The 26,837-nt window shown below is 41.3% G+C and overlaps 2 protein-coding genes across 6 annotated transcripts; both read left to right on the top strand.

Moving 5' to 3' along the window:
* The first annotated feature begins 4,910 nt into the window (after positions 1 to 4,910).
* LOC118357634 (GATOR complex protein WDR24-like) lies at positions 4,911 to 15,541 on the top strand. Of its 4 annotated transcripts, none has more exons than XM_035734953.2 (12): positions 4,911 to 5,069; positions 5,755 to 5,877; positions 6,385 to 6,460; positions 6,803 to 7,286; positions 7,527 to 7,704; positions 7,897 to 8,569; positions 9,102 to 9,211; positions 9,317 to 9,438; positions 10,080 to 10,184; positions 10,369 to 10,709; positions 10,983 to 11,167; positions 11,321 to 15,541. In XM_035734953.2, exons 4-12 carry the CDS (start codon positions 6,806 to 6,808, stop codon positions 11,487 to 11,489), a joined length of 2,364 nt encoding a protein of 787 aa, XP_035590846.1. In that variant the 5' UTR covers positions 4,911 to 5,069; positions 5,755 to 5,877; positions 6,385 to 6,460; positions 6,803 to 6,805; the 3' UTR covers positions 11,490 to 15,541. The 4 variants fall into 4 exon arrangements, with proteins under 4 accessions (XP_035590846.1, XP_035590843.1, XP_035590844.1 ...); XM_035734950.2 differs by having other exon boundaries at positions 10,062 to 10,184; XM_035734951.2 differs by lacking the exon at positions 4,911 to 5,069 and adding an exon at positions 5,168 to 5,309 and having other exon boundaries at positions 10,062 to 10,184.
* Positions 15,542 to 20,919: 5,378 nt separating this feature from the next.
* On the top strand, positions 20,920 to 26,532 carry LOC118357633 (histone H3.3A). Of its 2 annotated transcripts, XM_035734949.2 has the most exons (4): positions 20,920 to 21,082; positions 21,903 to 22,044; positions 22,127 to 22,280; positions 25,495 to 26,532. In XM_035734949.2, the coding sequence occupies exons 2-4, from the start codon at positions 21,917 to 21,919 to the stop codon at positions 25,621 to 25,623; spliced, it is 411 nt and encodes a 136-aa protein (XP_035590842.1). In that variant the 5' UTR covers positions 20,920 to 21,082; positions 21,903 to 21,916; the 3' UTR covers positions 25,624 to 26,532. The 2 variants fall into 2 exon arrangements, with proteins under 2 accessions (XP_035590842.1, XP_052334354.1); XM_052478394.1 differs by lacking the exon at positions 20,920 to 21,082 and having other exon boundaries at positions 21,864 to 22,044; positions 22,127 to 22,284; positions 25,499 to 26,532.
* Positions 26,533 to 26,837: the final 305 nt, after the last annotated feature.

Raw genomic sequence — 26,837 nt, 5'->3', positions numbered from 1 at the left:
TAAAATGGACACTTACCACGCTGCAAATTAGTCCGACTTCTCTTACTCCTCATTAGAGGAAGATGACGAATGTTACATACAGTCACAAGATGCAGGCCTCCTTACTGTCCCTAGAAATTCTAAGCAAACAGCTGGAGGCAGGGCTTTCTCCTATAGAGCTCCATCTTTATGGAATGGTCTGCCTACCCATGTGAGAGACGCAGACTCGGTCTCAACTTTTAGGTCTTTATTGAAGTCCCATCTCTTCAGTCGGTCATATGATTGAGTGTAGTCTTTCCCAGGAGTGTGAAGGTGAACGGAAAGGCACTGGAACAACGAACCACCCTTGCTGTCTCTGCCTGGCCGGTTCCCCTCTCTCCACTGGGATTCTCTGCCTCTAACCCTTTTACAGGGGCTGAGTCACTGGCTTACTGGTGCTCTTCCATGCCATCGCTAGGGGTGTGTCACTACGTGCTACCGGTTCCAGACCTGCTGTTTTCAACTCTCTAGAGACAGAAGGAGCGGTAGAGATACTCTGAATGAATGGCTATGAAAAACTAACTGCCATTTACTCCTGAGGTGCTGACCTGTTGCACCCTTGACAACCACATATACATTACATTTACATTTAAGTCATTTAGCAGACGCTCTTATCCAGAGCGACTTACAAATTGGTGCATTCACCTTATGACATCCAGTGGAACAGCCACTTTACAATAGTGCATCTAAATCTTTTAAGGGGGGTGAGAAGGATTACTTTATCCTATCCTAGGTATTCCTTAAAGAGGTGAGGTTTCAGGTGTCTCCGGAAGGTTGATTGACTCCGCTGTCCTGGCGTCGTGAGGGAGTTTGTTCCACCATTGGGGAGCCAGAGCAGCGAACAGTTTTGACTGGGCTGAGCGGGAACTGTACTTCCTCAGTGGTAGGGAGGCGAGCAGGCCAGAGGTGGATGAACGCAGTGCCCTTGTTTGGGTGTAGGGCCTGATCAGAGCCTGCAGGTACTGAGGTGCCGTTCCCCTCACAGCTCCGTAGGCAAGCACCATGGTCTTGTAGCGGATGCGAGCTTCAACTGGAAGCCAGTGGAGAGAGCGGAGGAGCGGGGTGACGTGAGAGAACTTGGGAAGGTTGAACACCAGACGGGCTGCGGCGTTCTGGATGAGTTGTAGGGGTTTAATGGCACAGGCAGGGAGCCCAGCCAACAGCGAGTTGCAGTAATCCAGACGGGAGATGACAAGTGCCTGGATTAGCCACTTAACCACTGTGATAATTATTATTTTACCCTGCTGGTCATCTATGAACATTTGAACATCTTGGTCATGTTCTGTTATAATCTCCACCCAGCACAGCCAGAAGAGGATTGGCCACCCCTCATAGCCTGGTTCCTCGCTAGGTTTCTTTCTAGGTTCTGGCCTTTCTAGGGAGTTTTTCCAAGCCACCGTGCTTCTACACCTGCATTGCTTGTTGTTTGGTGTTTTAGGCTGGGTTTCTGTACAGCACTTTGAGATATCAGCTGATGCATGAAGGGCTTTATAAATACATCTGATTGATTGATTGATTTTGTGTGTGTGAAGCCATCTTGTTCAGATAGAGTGCATAGTGTCTGGCTGTGTGCTGGAAGAGCCTCAGTCCAGGGACACTTTCAACAGCTTTGTTGGCCATTAACGCTGCCTGCTCCGGAGCTCCTGGTGCCAAAACAGCTGGAACAAAACGGACTGTCAGCGATAGGCCAAATTAATGTGAACCCTCGCCAGATTTCTGATATTTCCTGATTATTAACTACAGGGTAGGGAACTCCGTCTAATAAGGCTGCAGTGTGAGCTCTCTTCAGCTTGCGTAATCTGATTGAGAGCGCCACTGAACCAACTTTGTCTAGGTTACTTTTTTTCTGCTCTTGATAAAAAGAAAAAATATCTGCCTTATTTGTCGGTATTAGATAGTGTCTAAAGAAGCATTTTCCACTCCAGACCCCTGCCCTGGCCCCTAGTTGCTGCTGACCTGAGGCGGTGTCTGGGCCCAGGGCTTTGATAGAGCTGAGTTCTGTGATAGCTGCCTGTATGTCAGGGAGGAAACTGAAGGACTTTCTGTAGCAGTTCTCCATATCTCCTCACTGTTAGTGGCCACCAGCTGCTGCAGCCACGGGCAGAACTTCCCCCTCTGCAGGGGATAAAGTGCCAAGACATTTCACAACCAGGGAGCAGGGAGTTTAAAGAGATTCCTCTGCTCATGGAAAGTAAATAAAGCACAGCTTTATTTATCTTAGTAGGAGATGTTTTCATTTCACATTATTACCTTGAATTTCAGAAACATCGAAAAAATGGCATGCACCACTTACTATTGAGTCAATAAGGCTCTGCATCTGTCTGCACTTCAGTGAGAATCCACTCCATCAGTTTCACCAGCTCTAGTTTGGTGATATTTGTAAGGGCACACAGCGATGGCTGCATGCAGCTCCTCTTGATACTTGGCTGGAGACAAGTCTCAGACTCAATATCTCATGTTAACTTACATCAATCAAAAAGCATGGAAAATATTGCTCCATTCATTGCTGTACAGGGTTAATGGTGGGCTGAAACTACCTCAGACCTGAGGAGACAGCACACACAAGGGAATGTTGTTATTACCCAAAACTCCTGGGGGGGTGCTTTTCCCCCTGACACACACTGCGAGGACTGCTGCTATCTAAACCTTCATGCACTGGAGAACAGAAACCATAGTTGACAAGCCTCATTCTCAGTTCAGTACTCTCTGTATTGATATTCATTTTGGCCAAAAATAGCATATTCAATGGATGCTTATGAACTGAAACTGTATTGAAGAACACGAAAAATGTATTCAGCTGCAACTTCAAAGACAGTCATGATGCCGGAATAGTAAACGTTAAACAAACACTTACCATGTGTGGCTGCAACCTGGTCTCAGAGCATTTTATATTATTCTGTATGTAAATCCGAGACACTCCATTTAGTATGATATGTTGCATTCGCATCATTCGCCCACCCACCCTACTTTCTTTAAGTAACCATCTGTCTTATGTATGGAGGAGAGATTTGGAAATCGTGGCGAGTAGTGCTAGCGAATTGGAGGAAATTGAGAAAAAGTTGGTGAAGCAACAGCTGTGCTGGAATGCGACCAATATTGGTGTCAGTTCGCATAGTATGGAGTGGGAGGATGAGGGTCAAGGACCGTAATGGTCAGTAGTGGAAAGACATATGAAGAAGAGGGATCGTGATACAGTAAGCAGTGGCGCATCTAGTAAGGAAAGCATAAAGACGGCCAAGGTAGGAAGCAAGAGTAATGATGTGTTAGGGTGGAAAGTGGTGATAGTGTTTGATGAGACCACGGGGCCTCATTTACACCCTATCTGACTAACTATTGCCATAGAGAAAGAGGTAGGTGAAGTCAAATTAGTTTGGTTCATTGGAAATGGTAAATTGTTCATATGTTGTGGTAGCAAGGCTCAGCAAGAGAAGATTCTGAAAATGGAAAACGCTTAACGGGAAGAAATGAAAGGTTGATCAGTAGGAAAGAAGGTCAAAGAAGTGAAAGCCTATCAGTGCTGCTGAGGTTTGAGAAGGTTATACCTGGAAACGTACAGAGAGGATTCCTTAGTTTCAATGTCAGATAATTTGTCCCATCTGTAGTGCGGTGTTTTAAATGCCAAAGAATGGGGCATGTAGCTGTTCAATGTAAAGGAAAGAAAAGATGTGCCGCGTGTGGAGGGGAACATGATCACGGTGAATGTGGGAGCAAAGTGAAGGTTAAGTGTTGTAATTGTGTGGGGGAACATTATGCATCATTTGGTGGATGCAAGGTGCAGAGAGAGGCTCAGAGATATATAATTATCCATGCTGTATCATATGTAGAGCCTGTAACACAGATTGGTGGAACTACAGTGTGGAATGATGGAGCTTCCACGGCTACTCCTGTACTAAGTGGACCTAATGTCGGTGCTGGGTCATTCCTAGTAAGCGATGCCTTTTCTGTCCCCAGGAAATATCAGCTCTTATTTAGTGTAAAATGTGGATTCCAAAAGTCTTTAAATATAATGTCAGGTGTTTAAAAACACCAAATATGGATCCTGAAAGGGAATTTTATGCATTTAAACACTTTTTTTCAGTGGATGTAGGTGTTTTTGCCATGTCCCCAGGTGTTATTTATTTATTTTATTTTAATTTCACCTTTATTTAACCAGGTAGGCCAGTTGAGAACAAGTTCTCATTTACAACTGCGACCTGGCCAAGATAGAGCAAAGTAGTGCGACACAAACAACACAGAGTTGAACATGGAATCAACAAACGTACATTCAATAACACAATAGAAAAGTCTATATACAGTGTGTGCAAATGTAGTAAGATTAGGGAGCAGCATGTAGACTTCGGTATAAGCCTTAAAATAATAACATGTTTAAAATGTTTCTTCATTATTTTATAGTGCTAGTTAACGTATCTTTCACCAATAATTTTTTTTCTCATGATTATTGTTTTTATTTTATTTAAGATTTTCTGTTTGTCCCTGACACCACTTTCCACCCTGTTAGTTTGTTGTAATACTCCATTGAAGAAAACAACCACTTCCTACAATGATACCATACTCAGGAAGTGTCATCTTTTCTTTGGTGGGAAAACAATGGTGCGAAGCTAAATAAATATAAACACTCAGTTGTATCTATTTGTCATGTTTAATGTTGTTTGCCTGTATGTACCACTCATACATTTCCACCCTGCTATTCTAAATTATAGAGAAAAATATAATAAAATAAAAACATGTAAATATGTTTGATAGCGAAGTTAAAATCCGGTTCAAGTGTTCACCACTATGCTAGCTCAATCTTGCTCACTCACAGAGCTATGGCTAATTTATTGATTGATCTTACATTCCAGCACAGTACGTGGCGGCATGCACTTAAACGATTGTTTGCGGACCGCCATGATATCGAAGAAGAATAAAATGAAAACGTGATGATGAGTGAATTCCTTTTAGAGCATGTACTTCCGTTTTGAAATGCTTGTTTTTGTTAAATTCATGTGAATGACACTTACAACTTCCGGTTCTCCAGTGCGGTGAATTATTTGTTGTTGTTTAGAAGCAAGGTAAGTCCTACAAAATTAGGGCCAATTATTGTGTACTGAAAACATTTATGTAGAGAAATAAAGGTAAATATCTCGTCACGCTAATGTTCTGAACCTGTTAGTGAAAGATTTAGCAACATTGGTCATCTGACTGTGACGTTGCAACTAGCTTTGTATCTGGCTCCCAGGTGATTTCTACCTCCAAATTAGAAGACAAATGTTCGATATTGATGTGCACTCATTGGCTGTGTTTGGTCTAAGGTAATTCTGAGAACATAAACATCAAAATGTGCATGACGGCCACCCTAGCCAAATGCTAGCTAGCTTAGCTCAGCTCTATTTATATTAATACTTCAAATGACAACCAACGTCCCTAAACATTGCATAGTTTAGTGGCTACATTGTTTTAAGCTGTTTATGTAGATCTCAGGTTTATGCATCTTGATTTAGGTAGAACTGGAATTATCACAAGGTTAACAGGCCATATTTATGTTTGTTTATGTTGTTAAACTCATGCTCACCCCTATACCAGACCTGACCATAGGTCGTGGACTGTGGTCATGCTAATGTCATCATCAACAATTACTCTAGGCTTAGGGACCCAAATGACAAAGTATAGTGTGTGTTTCCACAGACTGCAGCATAATTCGCTTTAGTATGGAGTAAAGCTGCGTAAACCATAACAAGGCTCTCCCTTCTCTTTCAGCACCTTAGTGTGTCATTCTTCGCTGTGGTTCAACCTCAACCAGGGCCCCTCTGTTATAATCACACAGGCCTCTGGAGAGCTGGGAGCATTAAGCAGTCTGCCATGCACCTCCGGAAAATGGAGGTGAATATTCTCTTAAGCCATTTTATAGAAGACTATTGGGTTGTAGGTAAGCTGTTTTGGTATAACTTAATGTGAATGTTCAATCTGGTTGCAATATTTGTCTCCGCACCAGTGATGTATCCGTGTAGCTATTCTTGAGAGAACTTTGATCTTAAAGAGTTGCTATGACAGTCAGGCTTTTCACTCCAGCTTAGACATCGCCACCTGAACAGGAAGGAACATTGTCTTAGTAGAGATTGTTTAGGCCTTGGTTCTATCAGGTCGTGCATGGCTGGTTGGAGCAAAAACCTACAGACACTATTAAGTGGGTTACCTTTCTCAGCTCTCCAACATGAACATAAGTGTGGATTTATTAATTACATTTTTGTACTTTTTACATTTGTGTATATTGTTAGATATTACTACACTGTTGGAGCTAGGAACACAAGCATTTCGCTACACCCGCAATAACATCTGCTAAATGTGTATGTGATCAATACAAAGTGATGATAATGTGCCTTTTCTCAGGTAACCTCTGACAGGACTGTATGAGGAGGCCTCTGTGTTTCTTTAGAAGCAGAGAAGACCACCACTGCTATTTGAAGTAAGTCCATAGGATTTTTTTGTGAGAGATTAGAGGGTCATATAAATATGTGACAGACCACTGCCAGCAGCACAACTCAAGTACCAAACTGACTTCACCTCAATGTGTAGTGCCATCCTCTGGCGGAACTAGGGGCATTCTTTTAGAATTTCCCAATAAGCTAGAATGGCTTTGTCCATGTATTAGACATGTGGTGGCTGTTGAATGCTGTTCTGACTGTGCCAATGAAAAACAGTTATTTGCAATGTGCAAAATCCATTTTTGTTTTCTTGTTGTGTACCTCTGCTGCTTTGAGTCTCGCACCTTCCCTGAACCTAACCACCCTTCTATGTCCCCAACCAGGCCATGGAGAAGATGTCTCGGGTCACTACGGCCCTCGGCAGCAGCACCATCAGCGGGCGCACCATGTTCTGCCACCTGGACGCGCCCGCCAACGCCATCAGTGTGTGCCGCGATGCCACGCAGGTGGTGGTGGCCGGCCGCAATATCTTCAAGATCTACGGCCTGGAGGAGGAGCAGTTTGTGGAGAAGCTCAACCTGCGTGTGGGCCGCAAGCCCTCGCTCAACTTCAGCTGCGCTGACGTCATGTGGCACCAGATGGAGGAGAACCTGCTGGCCACGGCTGCCACCAACGGGGCAGTAGTCACCTGGAACCTGGGCAAACCGTCGCGCAACAAGCAGGACCAGCTGTTCACCGAGCACAAGCGCACAGTCAATAAGGTGTGCTTCCACCCCACCGAAGTCTACATGCTGCTTAGTGGCTCCCAGGACGGCTACATGAAGTGCTTCGACCTGCGCAAGAAAGAGTCTGTCAGCACCTTCTCAGGTATGTGTGTGTGGGGACTTTTTGCACTCTTTGAGGTTGAACACAGGAGTAACACCTTCAAAATACCTACCTGCTTATGTCCAGGAATGCCGCTGGGCTACGAAACAAACAGCATCTTATTTGTTACCACTGTCTTAAATGACATTTTTCAGACCATATCTTAAACTGCACTTTTTGACATATGACATGGGAATGAACCTGGCCTGAGGACATAATCTTTTTCTATTTTATTTCTCTCAGGTCAGTCAGAGAGTGTAAGAGATGTTCAGTTCAGCATGAAGGATTACTTTACTTTCGCTGCTTCCTTTGAGAATGGTAATGTCCAGCTGTGGGACATACGGAGGCCAGACCGGTATGAGAGGATGTTCACAGCCCACACCGGACCTGTGTTTTGCTGTGACTGGCACCCCGATGACCGGTAGGGAGAGGCTTTAGAAAAACTTTAGTGAAAGACATGTCGATACTTGTTCAAAAAACATTGTTTGCATTGGTTGACCATTAATCTAAAGTGAACTTGCTTTAGATACAGTAATCATTCTTGCTTACAGTGTGCCTGTTAATTCACTTAAATTATTGTGCATTGCTAATGTGTATTGGTCTCTGTCTGTAGGGGCTGGCTGGCCACTGGTGGCCGGGACAAGATGGTGAAGGTGTGGGACATGACCACCAACCGGGCCAAGGAGATCTATTGCGTCCAGACTATTGCCTCGGTGGCCCGGGTCAAGTGGCGTCCTGAGAGGAAGTGGCACCTGGCCACCTGCTCTATGATGGTGGACCACAACATCTATGTGTGGGACATCCGGAGGCCCTTCATCCCCTTTGCCACCTTTGAGGAGCACAAGGATGTGACCACAGGTATTGTGTGGCGCCACCAGCACGACCCCTACTTCCTATTGTCAGGTTCCAAGGACAGCACGCTCTACCAGCACATGTTCAAGGATGCCAGCCGGCCCGTGGACCGAGCCAACCCTGAGGGACTGTGCTTCGGCCTGTTTGGCGACCTTGCCTTCGCTGCCAAGGAGAGCCTCATCAGTGGCGACGCCAACAGGAAGCCGTACCCGGGTGGTGACCGCCGCTACCCAATCTTCTTCTTCAAAAAGCCCGACCTGACGGAGCAGTTTGCCCACGTGTCCAGCGCCCTCAGCGTGTTTGAGTCGTCTTTGGAGAGCAAGTGCATGGACTGGTTTGTCAAGACGGCACGCCTCTACCTCCTCAGCGGCAAACCCTTTGCGGAGCTGTGTGACCACAATGCCAAGGTGGCCAAGGAGCTCAACAGACCTCAGGTCAGTCAGTCTGCCCTTAAGAGATGAGCTGCAGTCATTTACATACACTACCATTCAAATGTTTTGGGTCACATAGAAATGTCCTTGTTTTTGAAAGAAAAGCAATTAAAATAACATAAAATTTATCAGAAATACAGTGTAAACATTGTTAATGTTGTAAATGACTATTGTAGCTGGAAACGGCAGATTTTTAATGGAATATCTACGTAGACGTACAGAGGCCCATTAGGAGCAACCATCACTCCTGTGTTCCAATGGCACGTTGTTAGCTAATCCAAGTTTATAATTTTAAAAGGCTAACACAACATGCTACAATAGTTATTTACAACATTAACAATGTCTACATTGTGTTTGATCAATTTGATGTTATTTTAAAGGACAAAGAATTTGCTTATCTTTCAAAAACAAGGAGATTTCTAAGTGACCCCAAACTTTTGAACGGTAGTGTATATCTAATTCAACATTTTTAAGGAACTAAGTTGAGTTTTGATGCTCAAAAGCAAACCTCTTTTCATATTTCCCACACTTGAAGGTTTCCACTACATGGACGATGCTTCGGATCATGTTCTCAGACCCAGCGAACCTCTCAACGCCGGGTCCAAATCACATTGGCAAACTGGGCACCCTTCCTTTAATGAACAGGTACTTCCCACATGCTTCACATACATGCATAGGCTGTAAAATTGTGTGGACAAACTAAATACTTTTAAAAGTAAAATCTTTAATCCTTTATTTTGTCTGCCCTAGTTTCAGTATGAAGGAGATGGGCATGGGGACGGAGAGCAGGCTGGACCGCAGTAAAGGAGAGAGCAGACAGGACAATATTCACCTAGAGCTTGGGAACTCTCTAATCAACAGCAACAATGACGGTGAGAGTGGACGCTAAAAACACTCAAGCTGCTCCCACTTCACTGACGAAATTAAGAAACATAAACGCTGAGTGTACAAAACATGAGGAACACTTGCCTAATATTGAGTTGCACCCCCTTTTTGCCCTCGGAACAGCCTCTATTTCAAGGTGTTGAAAGTGTTCCACAAGAATGCTGGCCCATGTTGACTCCAATGCTTCTCACAGTTGTCAAGTGGGCTGGATGTCCTTTGGATGGTGGACCATTTCTTTTTTTATTCACACGGGAAACTGTTGAGTGTGAAACCCAGCAGTGTTGCAGTTCTTGACACACACAAACTGGTGCACCTGGCACCTCCTACCATACCCCGTTCAAAGGCACTTAAATATGTTGTCTTGCCCATTCGCCCTCTGAATGGCACACATACACAATCCATGTCTCAAGGCTTAAAAAAACCTGTCTCCTACCCTTCATCGACACTGATTTGAAGTGGATTTAACAAGTGACGTCAATAGCATTCACCTGGTCAGTCTATCATGGAAAGAGCAGGTGTACCTAATGTTTTGTACACTCAGTGTAGGTGGTTCTTGTGAACTACATTTAGTAGTATGTGACTTACTATGCTAGATGAGTAAAAAATATAGATATTTGTCCCACTGCAGAGAATGAAGAGACCGAGGGAAGTGAGGGCCAGGCGGAGTACATGTTTGGTGATGCTGAGCTGGACGACGATGACCTCTACTCAATGGAGCACGACAACCAGGCCGGTGAGTCTCTGACCCCTATATAGGTCGTATACATTCAACACTGACAACTTGGATGTAACCACTAGCCACCACTAACCTTACATGTCTATTGCCATAAACATTTAAGCTACAGCCATGATTGAGGGCTGGTCTATGATCTACCCCTAGTACTTTCTGAGCATGTTCTTCTCTCTGGTGTTTTCAGCGGAGGAGCAGGAGTACACGCTCCCCCAGGAGGCCTTCCCACTGCGCCACGAGATCATGGACAACCCGTTGGCGCCGGAGCACCTGCAGCAGGACAAGGCCGACTCGCCGCAAGCCAGCGGCAACGAGGCAGATGTCATGTGCTTGACGCCCATCGAGTCCTTCTCCCTGATCTCAATCTCCCAGCCACTGTTCAGCCCCCATCTTCCTGCCCCCTTCTTCTGCCCTGTGGTCAGGGAGATGCTGAGCCATTATGCCGAGCAGGGCGACGTGCAGATGGCTGTCTCGGTGCTCATTGTCCTGGGAGACCGCATCCGCAAGGAGATCGACGACCTCACTCAGGTCAGAGCTAGGGATGTAACAGTTGTCATAGTGTTCTATAATAATGTTAAAATCTATGGTCGGTTCCTGAAGTAGAATCCATTATATGATTGTGTTGCATACAATTTATTGGGATGCTCTTGAGAATTCTATTGAAATGATTTAACATGGCTGATTGCTTGACAGAAAAAGTTACGATGGAGATTAGAGTCTTGGTAATCTGATTATTCTCCAAGCTGGCGAATATGTTGTTCATTTCGGCATATTCTAATAATAGAGGTGACCCTATTTCAGGAGCACTGGTACATGTCCTACATTGACTTGCTGCAGCGTTTCGAGCTGTGGAACGTGTCCAACGAGGTCATCAAGTTGAGCACTTGCAGCGCCATCACCTGTCTGAACCAGACATCCACCACTCTGCATGTCAACTGCAGCAACTGCAAACGGCCCATGAGCAACAGGGGCTGGATCTGTGACAGGTATAACTTAAAACCATAACGTATAACTTTGGCCCACCTGACACAGGGAAATGTTAATAACCCATTAGAAACCATATAGAGCTCAAAGTCAAGAGAACATTTGAAAGTTAGACCAATATGTCTTACCACTCGACCTCTTTGCCCGTTCCCCAGATGCCACCAGTGTGCCAGCGTTTGTGCCGTGTGCCACCACGTGGTGAAGGGGCTGTTCGTGTGGTGCCAGGGCTGCAGTCACGGCGGGCACTTGGAGCACGTGAAGAACTGGCTAAAGAGCAGTTCCCACTGCCCGGCCGGCTGCGGTCACCTGTGTGAGTACACCTGACCCTCCGCTCCACCCCTGCCCAGCTTGCTCTCTGTGTGAGGGGGAGCACCACACCTCAGTGCCTGGCTCACCATGGCCTGGGTCTCACACTCCAGGCTGGTGTCTGATGAGACTGGGATCCACAAGGGTCTGGCCATGGTAGCAAGATGGCTACTATTGGAAGACGGGTGGGTAAGACTGGCGACCAATCCACAGAACCAGTCTGAGAGGAGGACATGTATGTACCGTATGGAGCACTGTTAAAAGTTTGATGGGCCCCTGCCCTACTCAGTGCTCACCTTGGCAATGACCGAAACTTGAAGTTAAGTGAAAACAATCATTTGTGAATATATATATATATATATGCTGAGATGGCCTTTATTTTTAATTTCTTCAATGGCTTGCTCAGGTGGCCTTGTCTCTCACACACAGTTGGGCAGACTTCTATGTTCTGCACAGTGTTTTCTATGGCAATAAAACATTTAGACAGAAGCTCAGCTGTCTCTGTACCATAAACCAAGTGAACTCGTATTACCTCTGTCAGTGACCTTTTGAATGGGACACATTGCCATAACAATTATTATGGAACTATAATATTTTAAAAGGAATAAGTTACACGATATTAGACAGGTTAACTTGTGTTTACATCTTATTCATTACAATGTAAAATTAGTCATTAATAATCAGACTTGTGTAACTTTCAAACTAAAATGTTGAGAAATGACTTTGTTTAGGGATGAAAAATAGCCTGGAAAGTTAAAATGTCCATTAGATTTGGTCATTGAATAGGTTCACTGACACGATGCAAAACATGTATTTATTCACTACATTCACTGTGGTCATGCTTAAAGAAAGATGTAAACATCAATCACAATAAAATGGGAAGTTTGTGTAGTTCAGAGAGATATTACAGAAGAGACTAGTAACATGGGTGTAGTGAAAGATTAACACTGGAGGTTACGGACATTGTTCTCGTCTATAGGGATTTTCTGTTCCAGACATTACATTCAGAAGGATTACACTTCCTAACATGAAACAGAATAGATTTTAAGATATCTTAATGAATTTAAAAAACACAACTAATTTTAGGGGATATCCAACACATTTTCAAAAATGAATTTACATTCCTCTTCCTGTCAAAGATCAGATTAGTTAGAAACATACGTGATCTTTTAATTTGTTTGGCTGCGTCACTGATCACAGCATGTGCATTCAGACAGACCCCTTTTTCCACATTTTGTTACGTTATAGCTTAAGTCTAAAATTGATCAACTATGTTTTTCCTCCCTCAATCTACACACAATACCCCATAATGACAAAGCGAAAACAGGTTTTTAGACATTTTTGAAAATGTATTAATAAAAAAAACTGTTATATAAATAAGTATTAATGTACAACACCACCACCCATTACACGAACGTTCAACCTAAACTTGAGGTTCATTTGCGTTTCAAATTAAAACAGTATTTGATTCAGAGAAGTACATCTGACCTGCATTAGGAAGTATGCAGGGTTTTTATTCCCACAGCTCGCTGCCAGCGTAAGGGGTGTCAGGCCTTTGCCAGTGGCCATTGATATTCACTTCAGCTTCCAGCAAGAGATTAGCAATGTTGACATGCCCAATCTATGAAGCATACATCAGCGGAGTCCCGCCACCAATGTTTTTTCTATCCACGTTCGCCTCCCCTCTAAAAGGCCATAGTATCACATTACTATCAATGAATGTTGTGAGAAGCATCTCTCACACCAAATTCAACATTGATGAGGTACTCACTTTTTAATACACTGATGCTACATCATACAGGCCAATGTAGTAGGCGGTGGAGTGATACATCCAATTCCTCGGGTCGTACTAAAGTGTTAATGTCCCCAAGCCACAGGGAGAGGCTGACACCAAACTGCTCCGATTCACTCGCATCATCGCTCAACTCCGACATTTTTACCCCAGCACAGAGCTGCAATCTGCACACAGGTGCCCAACTGAGAAAGAAAGCAGTGGTGAAATTGTGCTGTAACCAACTCTTCTCTAGCTAGCTTACAAAACAGGCCAAGCTAATTTGTTGCGCCCTTTTTGGGGGATGGGACTAAAAGCTACCAACTAGCTGGCTATTTGCCATAAGATACCGACCCCACCGTTAACGCTTGTTTAAAGTGAGCTGCACTGGGGTATGAACACAATCATGGTTACATTAAGACACCGTGGAGCCAGCGTGAGATATTGCTCGGAAAACATAGCTCAATGCAGGGATGGGATATGCCAATGTACTCCAAATTGTACCTCTATCCACACTGCTCCATCGAGAAGATTAAAATACTGCTAGTTTTCCCAGAAAACGCCCCTTTTCTTCTAGCTAGCTCGTAGTAGTCACCGCAGCCATTTTTGGAATGGCACGTCTCATTGGCACTGAGGAACTGATCCAGGGCGAGGGGGATCCTAAGAGGCTCCCTGTGAGTAGGCAGAGGCAATAGAGTGATAAAAATAAACATGTATTTCAGTAAGGTTGGCTTCTTAGTGTTCATAGCCATGGTTATCAACTGTAACACAGAAATGGAAAGGAAATTACCAAAAATAGATATAGTGGTGGTCACCACAGAGAAGTATTTAGGTGTATGAGATTTTACTGCAGAGGAGTTACAAGGTGTGTTGAACAATAGTGTCCCGTCCTCCCAGGCAGCCAGCCTGGTGTAGGATGAAATAGGGCTAAGTAGTGGAATAGTGGTGAGGTTTCAATGGGTGTCCTGTTAGTTGGTAGGGCAATTTGTCTTCCCTGTCCTTCTTCCCTTCCCTTTTGTGTCACAAAGTGTAATGATTTCAAATTATAGAACAGTAGGCGGAAACAAGTGGTGTAGCGGGGAAGTTTTTTTAAGAGCCCTGACGCTCAATCGGAACATTAAAACGTGTTGCTTGCAGTGCGGTTTAGGAAGCATAAGGATCTTACCATTCAGATCAGCTAAAAAATATATATGGTTAAATTGATTGTAATGACGTTGGCCTGGGGGTAGGTTTAAATACCTCTCCCCCTTTTTCCTCTCTCTACCCTATTAATGTTACATTTGCAAAACCCTTGGTTAACATGGAGATTCTGGGAACATCAGAAGTTGGGGGGAAATTAATTATATTCTGGTAATCCGACCAATTGAACATATGCGGTGGTACTTAATGAATAGGATGTCAGTTCGGTTGTCATCTGAGACATTCTCATCAATGATAAAATGACAAACTCTACAGTGAAAAGTCTACACATCAGAGTTATCGGATTCACATGGAATTGTTGTTCAATTTAAATGTTTGAATATGAAATTATTCGTGATGGGATGAAATGTGATTTTAGCTTCTAAAATGTGAGATTTGGGTTTTCATAAGATAGGGCTCTGCTCAATCAGTGGCCCGCCCCTGTGAAGGGACATGGGCTATGGGCTATAAAACACACCCTCCTCTCCCTTCCTATATAAGCCCTTGATGACAATATAACCTCCTGTTCCGAGGTCGACGGTCCGATGTCAGAATGGTTCAGATAATAACTACAGAACGAAGACAACAGTGTGAGCTTTGGTTGCGAAAGGTGTGAACTTTGAACTCTTATTCATTACAGAAGTGATACCTCCTAGCCGTTGAGTTAGCAACAGCCAGCCGCTGCAAACGAGGTTTAGGAAGGAACAGAGTATCCCGTCTACCACACAACAACGTTACTACAACGTATTCAATTTACCAGCAGAGACATTCTTCAAAGGACTCGGTTGGGCAACACGGCCTTCCATCTACCACCAACCTACCGAAACGCAGCTCAGAGTAAATATTTATTGCATTTTCCTTTTCCAAATGGGCGGTAATTTAGAATGCATAAGATACTGTATTTACGATAGCACAGCTTCGCCCTTTGTTCATCAGTCTTCCCGCTCTTTCACTCAAACCCAGCCCCTTTTCTTTTGTGTAACCAGCTGTCATATCTGTTCCGCCCACCAGGGATGTTTCCCTTTATGACGTAATCTGTAATCAAGTTATGATTTAAATATGTGTATCTGTAACTCTGTGTGATTAGTTAGGTATTTAGTAAATAAATAATTAAACCCAATTTTGTATTGCTGATTCAACTTGTTAGCCAGGGTTTGTGCAGATAACCAACTTTCAGATGAGACTGAATTAAGATGACGATTAATATTGACTGTTATTGATGTAAAATATTACTAGGTCTTTAAGAGTTTATTCGGAAGATAACAGCTCTATAAATATTATTTTGTGGTGCCCGACTCTAGTTAATTACATTTACATGATTAGCTCAATCTGGTAATATTAATTACGGATAAATTATTTTATAGAATAGCATGTCATATCACTTAATCCGGCATAGCCAAATACACAACATGATGCACACCTTGATAGGATTAGTGTTCCAACAGGGCCATATCTCCATGTTACAGCGCTTGTTTATTGAAGACATGCCACCTGTAATATTTAACTATTTAGCATGCTCCAAACACCTGTGTGTAAGTGTAATTTGGAAAGTGTAACGGAAATGTAGCTTCGTCGGATGGTGGTACCCATTGCAGGATGGATCAATACAGAACTGCTACAGTAAGTATAATTTTTCGCTGGTTGTCGTGGGCAAAGATAGTGGCTGAAAACTGTAATTATCGGAGGTGGCAGTTGTGTTAATCCTTGGAGCACGAGGCTTGTACCGATGGTCAGGATAAAGATGAGTCTGTGACAGTAGGAGTGACATTTTTGAAGAAGGTGGACCACTGCCTTTTGGCTGATCCATTTGTGGTTTCAGCGTGGGTGAAAACAGAGTTGGGTGCTGTGGAATCGGTGAAGGTAACCCGAAGTGGTCTTGTGATGATTGTTTGTGCTTCTGCTGGTCAGCGGGAGTAGGTGCTTCGCGCCAAACGAATTGGAACAAGAGATGTGACTTGATTTGCTCTCAAAAAAAGGGCACCATTGAAAGGAGTTAATTGAAAGGAGTGATTACTGGGCTAGCGGTAAATGTGAAAGTGCTGATTCCTAGATTCCTGGTGTTTGATGCTCATTGTTTGGTGCAACGCAGACAGGGTGGCGTGAATGGTGAAACAGAAAAGTCATTGTCTGTTCTTTTGATTTGACCTTTTGAGCCTTTTATTAGATCTAGGAAAAAATGGATTGAGGAGGGAGAACAGAATTCATCCTATTTCTTTAGACTTGAGAAATTTCACTCTAAAAATAACACTATCCATAAGTTAAACATTGATGGTGTTTATTATAGATTACCAAAAACGAATCGCGAAATACTGTAGAAATTTGTATAGAAAATTGTATAGCTCTACGTAATGTCAGGAATCCACAGATATGTTTCTTAACTCACTGAATAATGTTCACTCTATCAGTGATGTAGAATCTAAACAGTGTGATTAACCCATCAAAATTGAAGAGATTATAGTCTATCAAACATCTAAAGAACAATAAATCACCAGGTGTTGATGGAATTACATCAGAATTTTACAAATGTATTTTCTGAACAAAAAACATCCTATTTGAAGTCTTTTTAGAGACTATTAAAAACAATGTTCTCCCTCCTACAATGAGTCAGCGGTTAATAACACTGATACCTAAGCCTAAAAAAGAAGTGCTGCTAATTGATAACTGGCGTCCAATTTGTCTTCTTAATAATGACTATAAGATTAGCCTTACTACTTGCAAAAATAATTAAAGAAGTCCTGGATGCAATCATTGATGAAACACAGTCTGGCTTCATGAGGAACAGACATATTTCTAACAATGTCAGACTAGTATTAGACATACTTGACTACTCAGACCTAATAACTGAGGATAGCTTCATATTGTTTTTAGATTTTTATAAAGCATTTGACACAGTAGAGCATCAGTTTCTCTTCCACTCCCTTGAGAGACTTGGCTTTGGGAATTTTTTCTGTAAGGCTATTAAGACTCTCTATGCAAATGTTAACAGCTCTATCAAATTGAAATATGGCACCTCACCTAGATTTGAATTAGAGGGGAATTAGGCAAGGTTGTCCTATCTCTCTGTACCTGTTTTTATTAATCACCCAACTTCTTGCAAATTCTTTAAATACAAGGTATTTCCATAGCTGGTAAAGAAATTATTATAAGCCAGCTGGCTGATGAAACTACACTTTTTCTGAAAGATGCTAACCAAATTCCCATATCGATCAATGTGATTACAATCCTTTCCAAAGCGACTAGTTGTCAAAGATTGTGTGACACCTTCATATAATGGTATTCCTGTAAAAGAAGAACTTACATATTTAGGCATAAACATTACAAAGGATCAAAAGTCTAGAGGCTTACTAAATTTTAACCCTCTTTATTTATTTTATTCCTCATCATGTCTTCTCTACTTTTTACTTAACTTCACGTTGTTTTGCAATTATAATATTGACAAATTCCAGTGACACTTTCTGCTTTTCATCAGCAGGTTTTCTGTCATGGTCCTTAATTTATAAACACAATTTTTCTCCACACAGATATTATATATGGAATAATCGGGATATATTGTATAAAAAAATACTTCTTTGTTTTTAGAATATTGGTTCCGAAATAATATCCTATTGGTGAGCCAACTGGTAAATGCAGAGGGTCTTTTACTCAGTTATAAGGAATTCTTAGCACTTTACAAGGTCCCTGTAACAACTAAAGATTTTGCAATTGTTTTAGATGCCATTCCCTCAGGTGTTGCTCTGTTATTCAGGAACGTGTCAAGACCTGACCCTCAGAGCCTACCTTCTATTGACCCTGTTGACTCATCAGTAGGAAAGATTTGTTTCTCTTTTGGTCCATTCAACAACGGAGCAATACGAACCTTGTTTCAGCAGGATGTTGTGTCATGTCTTATTGGAATGGATTTATTGATAATATCTGTTGTGAAAAAGTGTGGATGTTGCCACACACATACCCACTTGTTAACAAAATTAAGGAAATTTACTTTAAAATTATTCATAAATATTATCCTGCCAACCACTATATCAACTCAAATTGCTCCTTTTGTAATGACCACCCAGAAACATTGTTGCATCTTTTTTGGCATTGTATTCATGCAAGACATCAGTAGATTTATAATTGAACACATTTATGAAGATTTTACACTATTGTGGAGAGATGTACTGCTTGGATTCTTTACATACGATAGAAATAAGCTGAAACATTTTATGTAATTCATTTCATTATTATTTTAGCCAAATTTCATATACACAAATGTAAATTTACATACAAAAAAACAAATTTTCTTACCCTACAAAAAGAAATCGAACTGTATTTTAAGACGGTTAAATACTCTACTAACAAAAATGCTGTTAGAATTGTAAGTGTATGTATGTCCCTTAACATCAGGTGCATAAAGTGTCACTAGCTACAGTGACTGCAGTGAATGCATTACAGGACTTTCATGAATGATCAAAGCACTGTTTTCACACCTTTATGGAAGTGTAGGACAGTCCCTTCAGAAAGTATTCACACGTCTTGACTTTTTCCACATTTGTATGTCTTACAGTGGCATTAACATGGATTGAATTGTCATTTTTGCGTGAATGATCTACATAAAACACTCTAATTTCAAAGCAGTAGATAAATTCTAACATTTGTAATATATATATATATATATACAGTGCCTTGCGAAAGTATTTGGCCCCCTTGAACTTTGTGACCTTTTGCCACATTTCAGGCTTCAAACATAAAGATATAAAACTATTTTTTTGTGAAGAATCAACAACAAGTGGGACACAATCATGAAGTGGAACGACATTTATTGGATATTTCAAACTTTTTTAACAAATCAAAAACTGGAAAATTGGGCGTGCAAAATTAAACTGTCAAGGTGCAGGAGAGCAGAGTATGATAAATAAAGCGCACTTTATTATAGTTCCAAACCGGGAGCACAAAACAAACACGCTCAGAAAAACAGAACAATAAAGTAAAGCGCGAAAGAACATCGCTTGACATGAAAACAATTACACACAAAACATGGGAAACAGAGGGTTAAATACAATTAGATTGATTGGGGAAATGAAAACCAGGTGTGTATGAAAACAAGACAAGACAAATGGATATATGAAAAAATGGAGCGGCGATGGCTAGAAAGCCGGTGACGTCGATCGACGAACGCCGCCCGAACAAGGAGAGGAGCCGACTTTGGTGGAAGTTGTGACATAAACACAATTATTGCACACATTCTGAGTCCATGCAATTAAGTGACTTGTTAAGCAAATGTTTACTCCTGAATTTATTTAGGTTTGCCATAACAAAGGGGTTGAATACGTATTGGTATTTCAGCTATTCATTTTTTTTTATTAATTTCAAGCATTTCGAAAAACATTTAAAAAAAATTGAAAAAATGTGGAAAAAGTCCAGACGTGTAAATACTTTCTGAAGGTTTTGAAAAATGCACAATGCTATTTCAAGCAGCCAAATTACTAACGTAAACTCACCCCATTCAGTACAAATGTGCGCAAACGCAATATTCATACGAGGCTACAAAGAAAACTAATGCGACTGTGTTGACGTCAAAATGGGGGGTGTGAACTTGGTTTCTATTCAAGCGTTGATCGACATGATAATAGCTCTATAGTATTGGAGAAAAAAAAAAAGTTGAAAAAACTGAATCTCCGTTACATCTTTCCGTGTCATGTCGTAACGTACAGCACGCATAAAGCAACTTTCTGTCTTACAATCTCTCTCCACCAGATGTATAACTTATATCATCCTTTAAAAACAAAAAATGGACAGTGACGGGGTAAGGAAGGGATACCTAGTCATTTTTTGCGTCATCATTGCATGCGATCATCATTCTGAAAGCAGCTGTTTACTTCGAAGATCACTTTTGTACCGCCCTAAAAACCCGATTGAAATTCAACAAAAACCTTAAAATTATAAACTCTTTATAGAGTTTTATTTACATTTTAGAGGCGATAAGGTGATAAATTGGACAGATTGAGTGAAAAAAAAAGCAATTTTCCCACAACATCTATCCTTCTCACTAATCACTCAAATAGCTTCGCTTCCCCACCCGCCATTTTTTTAAAGACCCGACTCAAAGGGGAGAAATTGTGCTTTACAATTTCAGTTGATCTGGAAGTATTACGTTTTGGGGGCGCTAAAAATAAGGGCAATTGTACGGACCAAGGCGATGTACGAGTTTACGTGTCCTATTTATGTGTCAGTCTTTCTTCGATTAGGAATGCATCGACTTTTTTTTTTTTACACGTTTTCGTTATTTCGACCAGTAAAAGTTTCCAAATAATTTTGTTTCCACTATTCAGATTTTTGTTGTTAGATGCCAGTTTCTATATAGGAAATGAACCACAAAGTATTACATTTATTAAACTACTTTATCATATAAATCTCATATTTAGCTAGGAAGTGCCTTTTAGAAATGTGATTGAATTTGTAAACAAGCCTCGCCATCGTAGTGCGTCATTTTGGTTTGACCAATACATATGCGTTTTGCTGGTGCTTGTGGGCAGGTCTACAAATTAGACGTCAAGAAAAGTATAAATACAAATACCATTTCTTGTTCAAAATTCTACGAAACTGTAAAAGGAACGGTGTTTCTGGCATCTGAGAACATTGGAGAAGTTGTTTTGTTCTCAGTTAAGCAAGCTAAATGCACTAGGTGAGTGTTTTGTGGTTGTTCATATTGAAATATAGTTAGCCCAAACTATTATTTGTATCCGTTGTTGGTAGCTAATTAACGTCGCGCGTTAGCTAAAAACAGGTGGTTTGCGTGGGCACTAACGTTAGCTTGTCAACCAGGCTTATTTAGTTATCCGAGTTAACTAGGTACTGTATGTAACTTAAATAAACCAGGCCTTGCAGGCAACTTTGAAATACTACATGGCTAGCTAAGGTGGCTGACGTTACATTGAAGATAACGTTATTCAAGCCACCATAACGAAGTTGCAACTTCTAACTGCGTTAGTGTAGACATTTGAACTATTATTAACGTTTGGCATTTCTCAATTTTAGTGTTTAACTTGATACTTATTTGGATGTTAATACTAACAGTACCTAGTTGGTTTTAGAACCAAGATGGGGGTAACAATCGGACGTAGCTAGCTACCTAACGTTAAATTGTCTGCTAGTGCGTGATAGAGTAATGCTACTTTCAGTTGAACCGCCATACCGGTTTAGAAAGATGTCGTTCTGCGTCCAATGTGTTTAAACATCCTGTGTTGCTAGCTAGCCGACTGGGTGGGTGGGGTCTCGGCTAACTTCTTGGCGCCTTTAGCCTTATGAAGCTAGTAGTAGCCTGTTTGCTTTTTTTATGGTGTAACGTTAGTTGCATGCCTGCTGATATAGGGATCGCCATTTAGTTGGCTGTCTAATGCAACCACTACGATTGGTTTCAAAACTCGAGATATTAAATGTGCTGGCCATCAGTAACCTTGTTTATTGAGTAGTGACGCCACGTGGTTTCTTGTGCATTTTACAAGTCTACAAGTGAGCTATGGCACGTACCAAGCAAACCGCCCGTAAATCCACTGGTGGAAAAGCACCCAGGAAACAACTGGCCACCAAGGCTGCAAGGAAAAGTGCGCCATCTACTGGCGGTGTGAAGAAACCTCACCGATACAGGTAACGCTTCTCACCTGGACTGTTCTCAATTTGCTGCAACAGGACACTTCTTGGCATGTTTACTGACTGTGTGTGTGTGTAGGCCGGGTACAGTGGCTCTGAGAGAGATTCGTCGGTACCAGAAATCCACTGAGCTGCTGATCAGAAAACTGCCTTTTCAGCGGCTGGTCCGTGAGATTGCCCAGGACTTCAAGACAGACCTCCGCTTCCAGAGTGCTGCCATTGGTGCTCTGCAGGCAAGTTAACCATAGGATTTGGGTTGATTTTGGATAGGTGTAGTCGAGGGTTTCTGTTTTTGCCCAAAATGCCCGTTGCAGCTGAAAACAGAAAAAACAAATAGCTAAATAGTGCTTTTATGCATTACTGGCAATTCCAGTCGATTTAAATACATTAGACATGCTTATTAGTCTATTGTTAGTATAGGTTAATTTTCATAATTCTTTGGGATTAAATTGGCCTGTATTTTCATTAGTTATTGACCTAAAGAACAGTATACAGAGCCTATTTTTGCGCTGATTTCTTGCATGTCCTAAGCTGGTTGCTGCTGGAGTGAAATATAATTTAAAAACAAGTAATTGCACAACAATTCTAAGTGCTACTGTGCGTTGAACAGTTTTGGTGCGCAACTAAAGAATATATTTCTCAACTGGCAACTGAAGCGTGCCTCCCATTCAAGTAAATGCTATCAGCCCATCACCCACCACCATTTCTCAAGACACTTACCTTGCTTCAAAGTAGCCTATAGGCGTAAGATGACCATGGCAAAGTGGATGCAATAATTTTTATCAGTTTCAAGTTTGGGGAAAGCTAGCAATTTATCTGAACATTCCTACTTTAAGTGCAGTTAGGATTTTCATATGTGTAGTTTCATTTTCTTTCTCAATCAGTCATGTAATCATAAACCTGAGTTCAAATGACAGTCAGTTTGCTTAACTTTCAGATATCACCAACCTCTGCCATATGGACACCGATACTAGAGGTCGACTGATTATTGGACCAAAAAAGCAGATGCAGACATTCATTTGTAATAATAATCATTACAAAAGTACTGAATTAACGGTATTTTAACTTAATTTAATACATCAATGAAATCAATTTAGTCTCAAATATATAATTAAACGTGTTCAATTTGGTTTAAATAATGCAAAAAGTGTTGGAGAAAGTAAGTGCAATATGTGCCATGTAAAACAAAAAAAGCTAACGTTTAAATTCCTTGCTCAGAACATATGAAAGCTGATGGTTCCTTTTAACATGAGTCTTCAGTATTCCCAGTTAAGAAGTTTTAAGTTGTAGTTATTATAGAACTATTTCTCTCTACCATTTGTATTTCATATACCTTTTGACTATTGCCTGTTCTTGTAGGCACTAGTATTGCCAGCCTAATCTCGGGAGTTGATAGGCTTGAAGTCATGAACAGCGCTGTGCTTCAAGCATTGCTTAGAGCTGTTGGTAAACGCAGGAAAGTGCTGTTTGAATGCTTACGATTCCGGCTGCTGCCTACCACCGCTCAGTCAGACTGCTCTATCAAATCATAGCCTTAATTATAATATGATAAACACACAAATACGAGCCTTAGGTCATTTAATGTGGTCAAATCCGGAAACTATCATTTCAAAAACAAAACGTTTATTCTTTCAGTGAAATACGGAACCGTTCTGTATTTTATCGAACGGGTGGCATCCTTAAGCCTAAATATTGCTGTTACATTGCACAACCTTCAATGTTATGTCATAATTATGTAAAATTGTGGCAAATTAATTACTGCGTTAAGAAGAAATGGTTTTCACACAGTTCGCAATAAGCCAGGCAGCCCAAACTGCTGCATATACCCTGACTCTGCTTGCACAGAACGCAAGAGAAGTGACACAATTTCCCTGGTTAATATTGCCTGCTAACATGCATTTCTTAACTAAATATGCAGGTTTAAAACAATATGTACTTGTGTATTGATTATAAGACGGGCATTGATGTTTATGGTTAGGTACATTTGTGTAACTGCAATGCTTTTTTCATGACTGCGCTTGTTAAATCATCACCCTTTTGGCGAAGTACGCTGTGATTCGATGATAAATTAACAGGCATTGCATTGATTATTTGCAACACAGGACAATCTTGTTCAACTAGTAATCTCATCAAGTCATTGATCCATTGGCAGCTAAATAAATGAGTGCACGGAACTCGTAGCCTCGAACTTCTATTGCGCTTTCATGCTGAGGACTGATTATTGATGGCGGTTGTTGGAAATATTTTCCTTTGAGGAACAAGTTTGAATAAAATATAATTCTCAGTGGATGTTCCTTTTTCCTACATTTCCACACAGCAGGCTAGGCACTTCTATGCATGCTCAGGCACACACGCTCCCTCAACATTATCAGGACTGAGAAACCAGACATGCTCATTGCTCACATGCAGCACTCCAAACAAAAGACAATGAGAAATTGACAAATCTCATAAATGGTTATGAAATAAACCAAAACTCACAAGTGTAGAAGGTTGTAAACTATGCAAACCGTCTCTACTCAATGAGAACAGTAAAATGACTAATGCATACATTAACAGAAATTGTAACCAAATGACAGCTTAACGGTACATTTACTAAAATCAAAGGGCAAACAATTTACACTGGTGGGAGGCAGCAATTGGTGGGAGGCAGCTGAGCAATTCTGTAGAGACTTGACCATCTTCGCCACACACCCCTCCCCTTGTCCCAACATTTTAAAATTCTACTCCAGACAGCTTCACACATTCAACACAGCCGTAACTCAATCAGCTAGGTCTTATTGCCCTGCGTTTACCAAATTGCAGATGTTCCAAATAGGCATCGGCCTATGTGCTTGTGATTTTGAAACGATCCACAGCAATAACAAAACATTTAAGATGCCAATGTTCCTCAGTTCCTCTGTGGCCAAGTCATGCTTCCTGGTGACGTGTCGAATGGTCTTAGTCCTCTAAGTACTTTTGACATTTATTACCATTCCGTATTGGGCCCACCCCTATGTCATTAATCCCGTTCTATTGGTTTTCATATTTACATCCATTGTCCAGAAGCAAAAGGTACAATACTAGTTATATTAGCAACCATCCAAGTTGAATCTTTAGATTCCCCTGCTTTATAACTTGACAATGCCATTTTATTGGTTGCTGTGATAAATTAGTTGGTTTTCTGTTAAGATTCATTGCTATATTCTGAGCACTGTGGGTGGATGCCCTAATGGGTTATGAATACGTGTCCGGTAAATTTCTCTTTCCCGAACACGTTGTCGGGAAACTTAGTTCGGTCCCATTGGCTGTTGATCTAACATGGGTAGACAACCCAGGCAGTGGTGTGCCAGAGTAGCCTTAGTCCTAATTATGCAACAGGTAGATGATGACTTGGTTAGCTGCTGCACTTAAGTAAATATGTACTGATGCCGATAGATTCTGATTATGGGCTTTTCTCTCCCCATACAGGAAGCCAGTGAGGCATACCTTGTTGGCCTGTTTGAGGACACCAACCTATGTGCCATCCATGCCAAGAGGGTCACCATCATGCCCAAAGACATCCAGCTGGCCAGGCGAATCCGAGGCGAGCGTGCATAATATGAACACTTTGAACTCTTGAAGGGAAGGTGGGTTGGCTTGGCTGGGGTGTTCAACCATAAATTACTATGCTGGACAAAAATGTATAAATGCAACAATTTCATTGTTTTTACTGAGTTCATAAGGCAATCAGTCAATTGAAATGCATTCATTAGGCCCTAATCTATAGATTTCACATGACTGAGTACAGGTATGGATCTGTTGGTCACATTGTTTCTATTGTCTAGCTTATGGCTGCCCATACATAACCCCTCCATGGCCCTCTCTGTTCACAACATGGACATCAGCAATGGTTGAGGCCGGTTAGATGTGCTGCCAAATTCTCTTAAATAATGTTGGATGAGGCTTATCTTAGAGAAATCGTCATTCAATTCTCTGGCAATAGCTCTGGTCGACATTCCTGCAGTCAGAATGCCATTTTCATGCTCGCCCAACTTGCAACATCTGGCATTGACAACTGCGTATTTTAGATTGGCCTTTGTCCCCAGCACAAGGTGCCCCTGTGTAATGATCATGCTGTTTAATCAGCTTCTTGAGATGCCACACCTGTCAGGTGCATGGATTACCTTGGAAGATGAGAAATGCTCACTAATGGGGATGTAAAACAATTTGTGCAAAAAGTATAAGATTTTTGTGTAAAATATCTGGGTTATTTTCTTTCAGCTCATACTTGGGACCAAATTGTTATTTGTTCAGTGTATGTAGTTTTTGTATAGTTTCATTAGTATAATAAAAACTTGGTTTATAGTACATGAGTAGCAAGTTTCATGCAAAAAAAAACATTTAATCTTTTCTCTCAGGTTTTGAAACTTTTTTAAATTGTTAGTTTATACTTTTAGGTCATAATGTAGTATGCATATCACGTTGTGGCCATTTGTTGTAAATAAACTTTCCACTACTTAACTTGGACTACCTTGTTTTTGGTTTATAACCCTCATTTATGCAAATTCTGGGCTGAGCTATACTTTCTGAGCCATGGCTGAGGCAAAATTGACTATGCCCAGGATTGTCATTGATTAGTGAGACAATATGTTAAGTACAAGGCTCTGCATTAACATTTTTAAAGCCAAGAGTCTACAAGGCATTGCTTCAAATACACATCCAAAGACTACATCTTATGTGAAATTCCATCTATAATTCATACTGTACACAAATTGGTTTCCATCCTCTAGGTACATTGACTTTAATACGAAACCTAGTAGGCTCATGGTTCT

This window comes from Oncorhynchus keta, chromosome 24, assembly GCF_023373465.1.
Source record: "Oncorhynchus keta strain PuntledgeMale-10-30-2019 chromosome 24, Oket_V2, whole genome shotgun sequence".
NCBI lineage: Eukaryota > Metazoa > Chordata > Actinopteri > Salmoniformes > Salmonidae > Oncorhynchus > Oncorhynchus keta.
This window is presented reverse-complemented; position numbering and strand designations above follow the sequence as displayed.

Bases quoted from the DNA above. Each gene is read 5' to 3' on its own strand.
- LOC118357634 (XM_035734950.2), top strand. From the start codon at position 6,806: ATGGAGAAGATGTCTCGGGTCACTACGGCCCTCGGCAGCAGCACCATC. The intron at 9,439-10,061 runs GTGAGAGTGGAC...TAAAAAATATAG, and splicing joins AATCAACAGCAACAATGACG to ATATTTGTCCCACTGCAGAG. The intron at 11,168-11,320 runs GTATAACTTAAA...CCCGTTCCCCAG, and splicing joins AGGGGCTGGATCTGTGACAG to ATGCCACCAGTGTGCCAGCG.
- LOC118357633 (XM_035734949.2), top strand. From the start codon at position 21,917: ATGGCACGTACCAAGCAAACCGCCCGTAAATCCACTGGTGGAAAAGCA. The intron at 22,045-22,126 runs GTAACGCTTCTC...GTGTGTGTGTAG, and splicing joins AAGAAACCTCACCGATACAG to GCCGGGTACAGTGGCTCTGA. The intron at 22,281-25,494 runs GCAAGTTAACCA...CTCCCCATACAG, and splicing joins CTGCCATTGGTGCTCTGCAG to GAAGCCAGTGAGGCATACCT.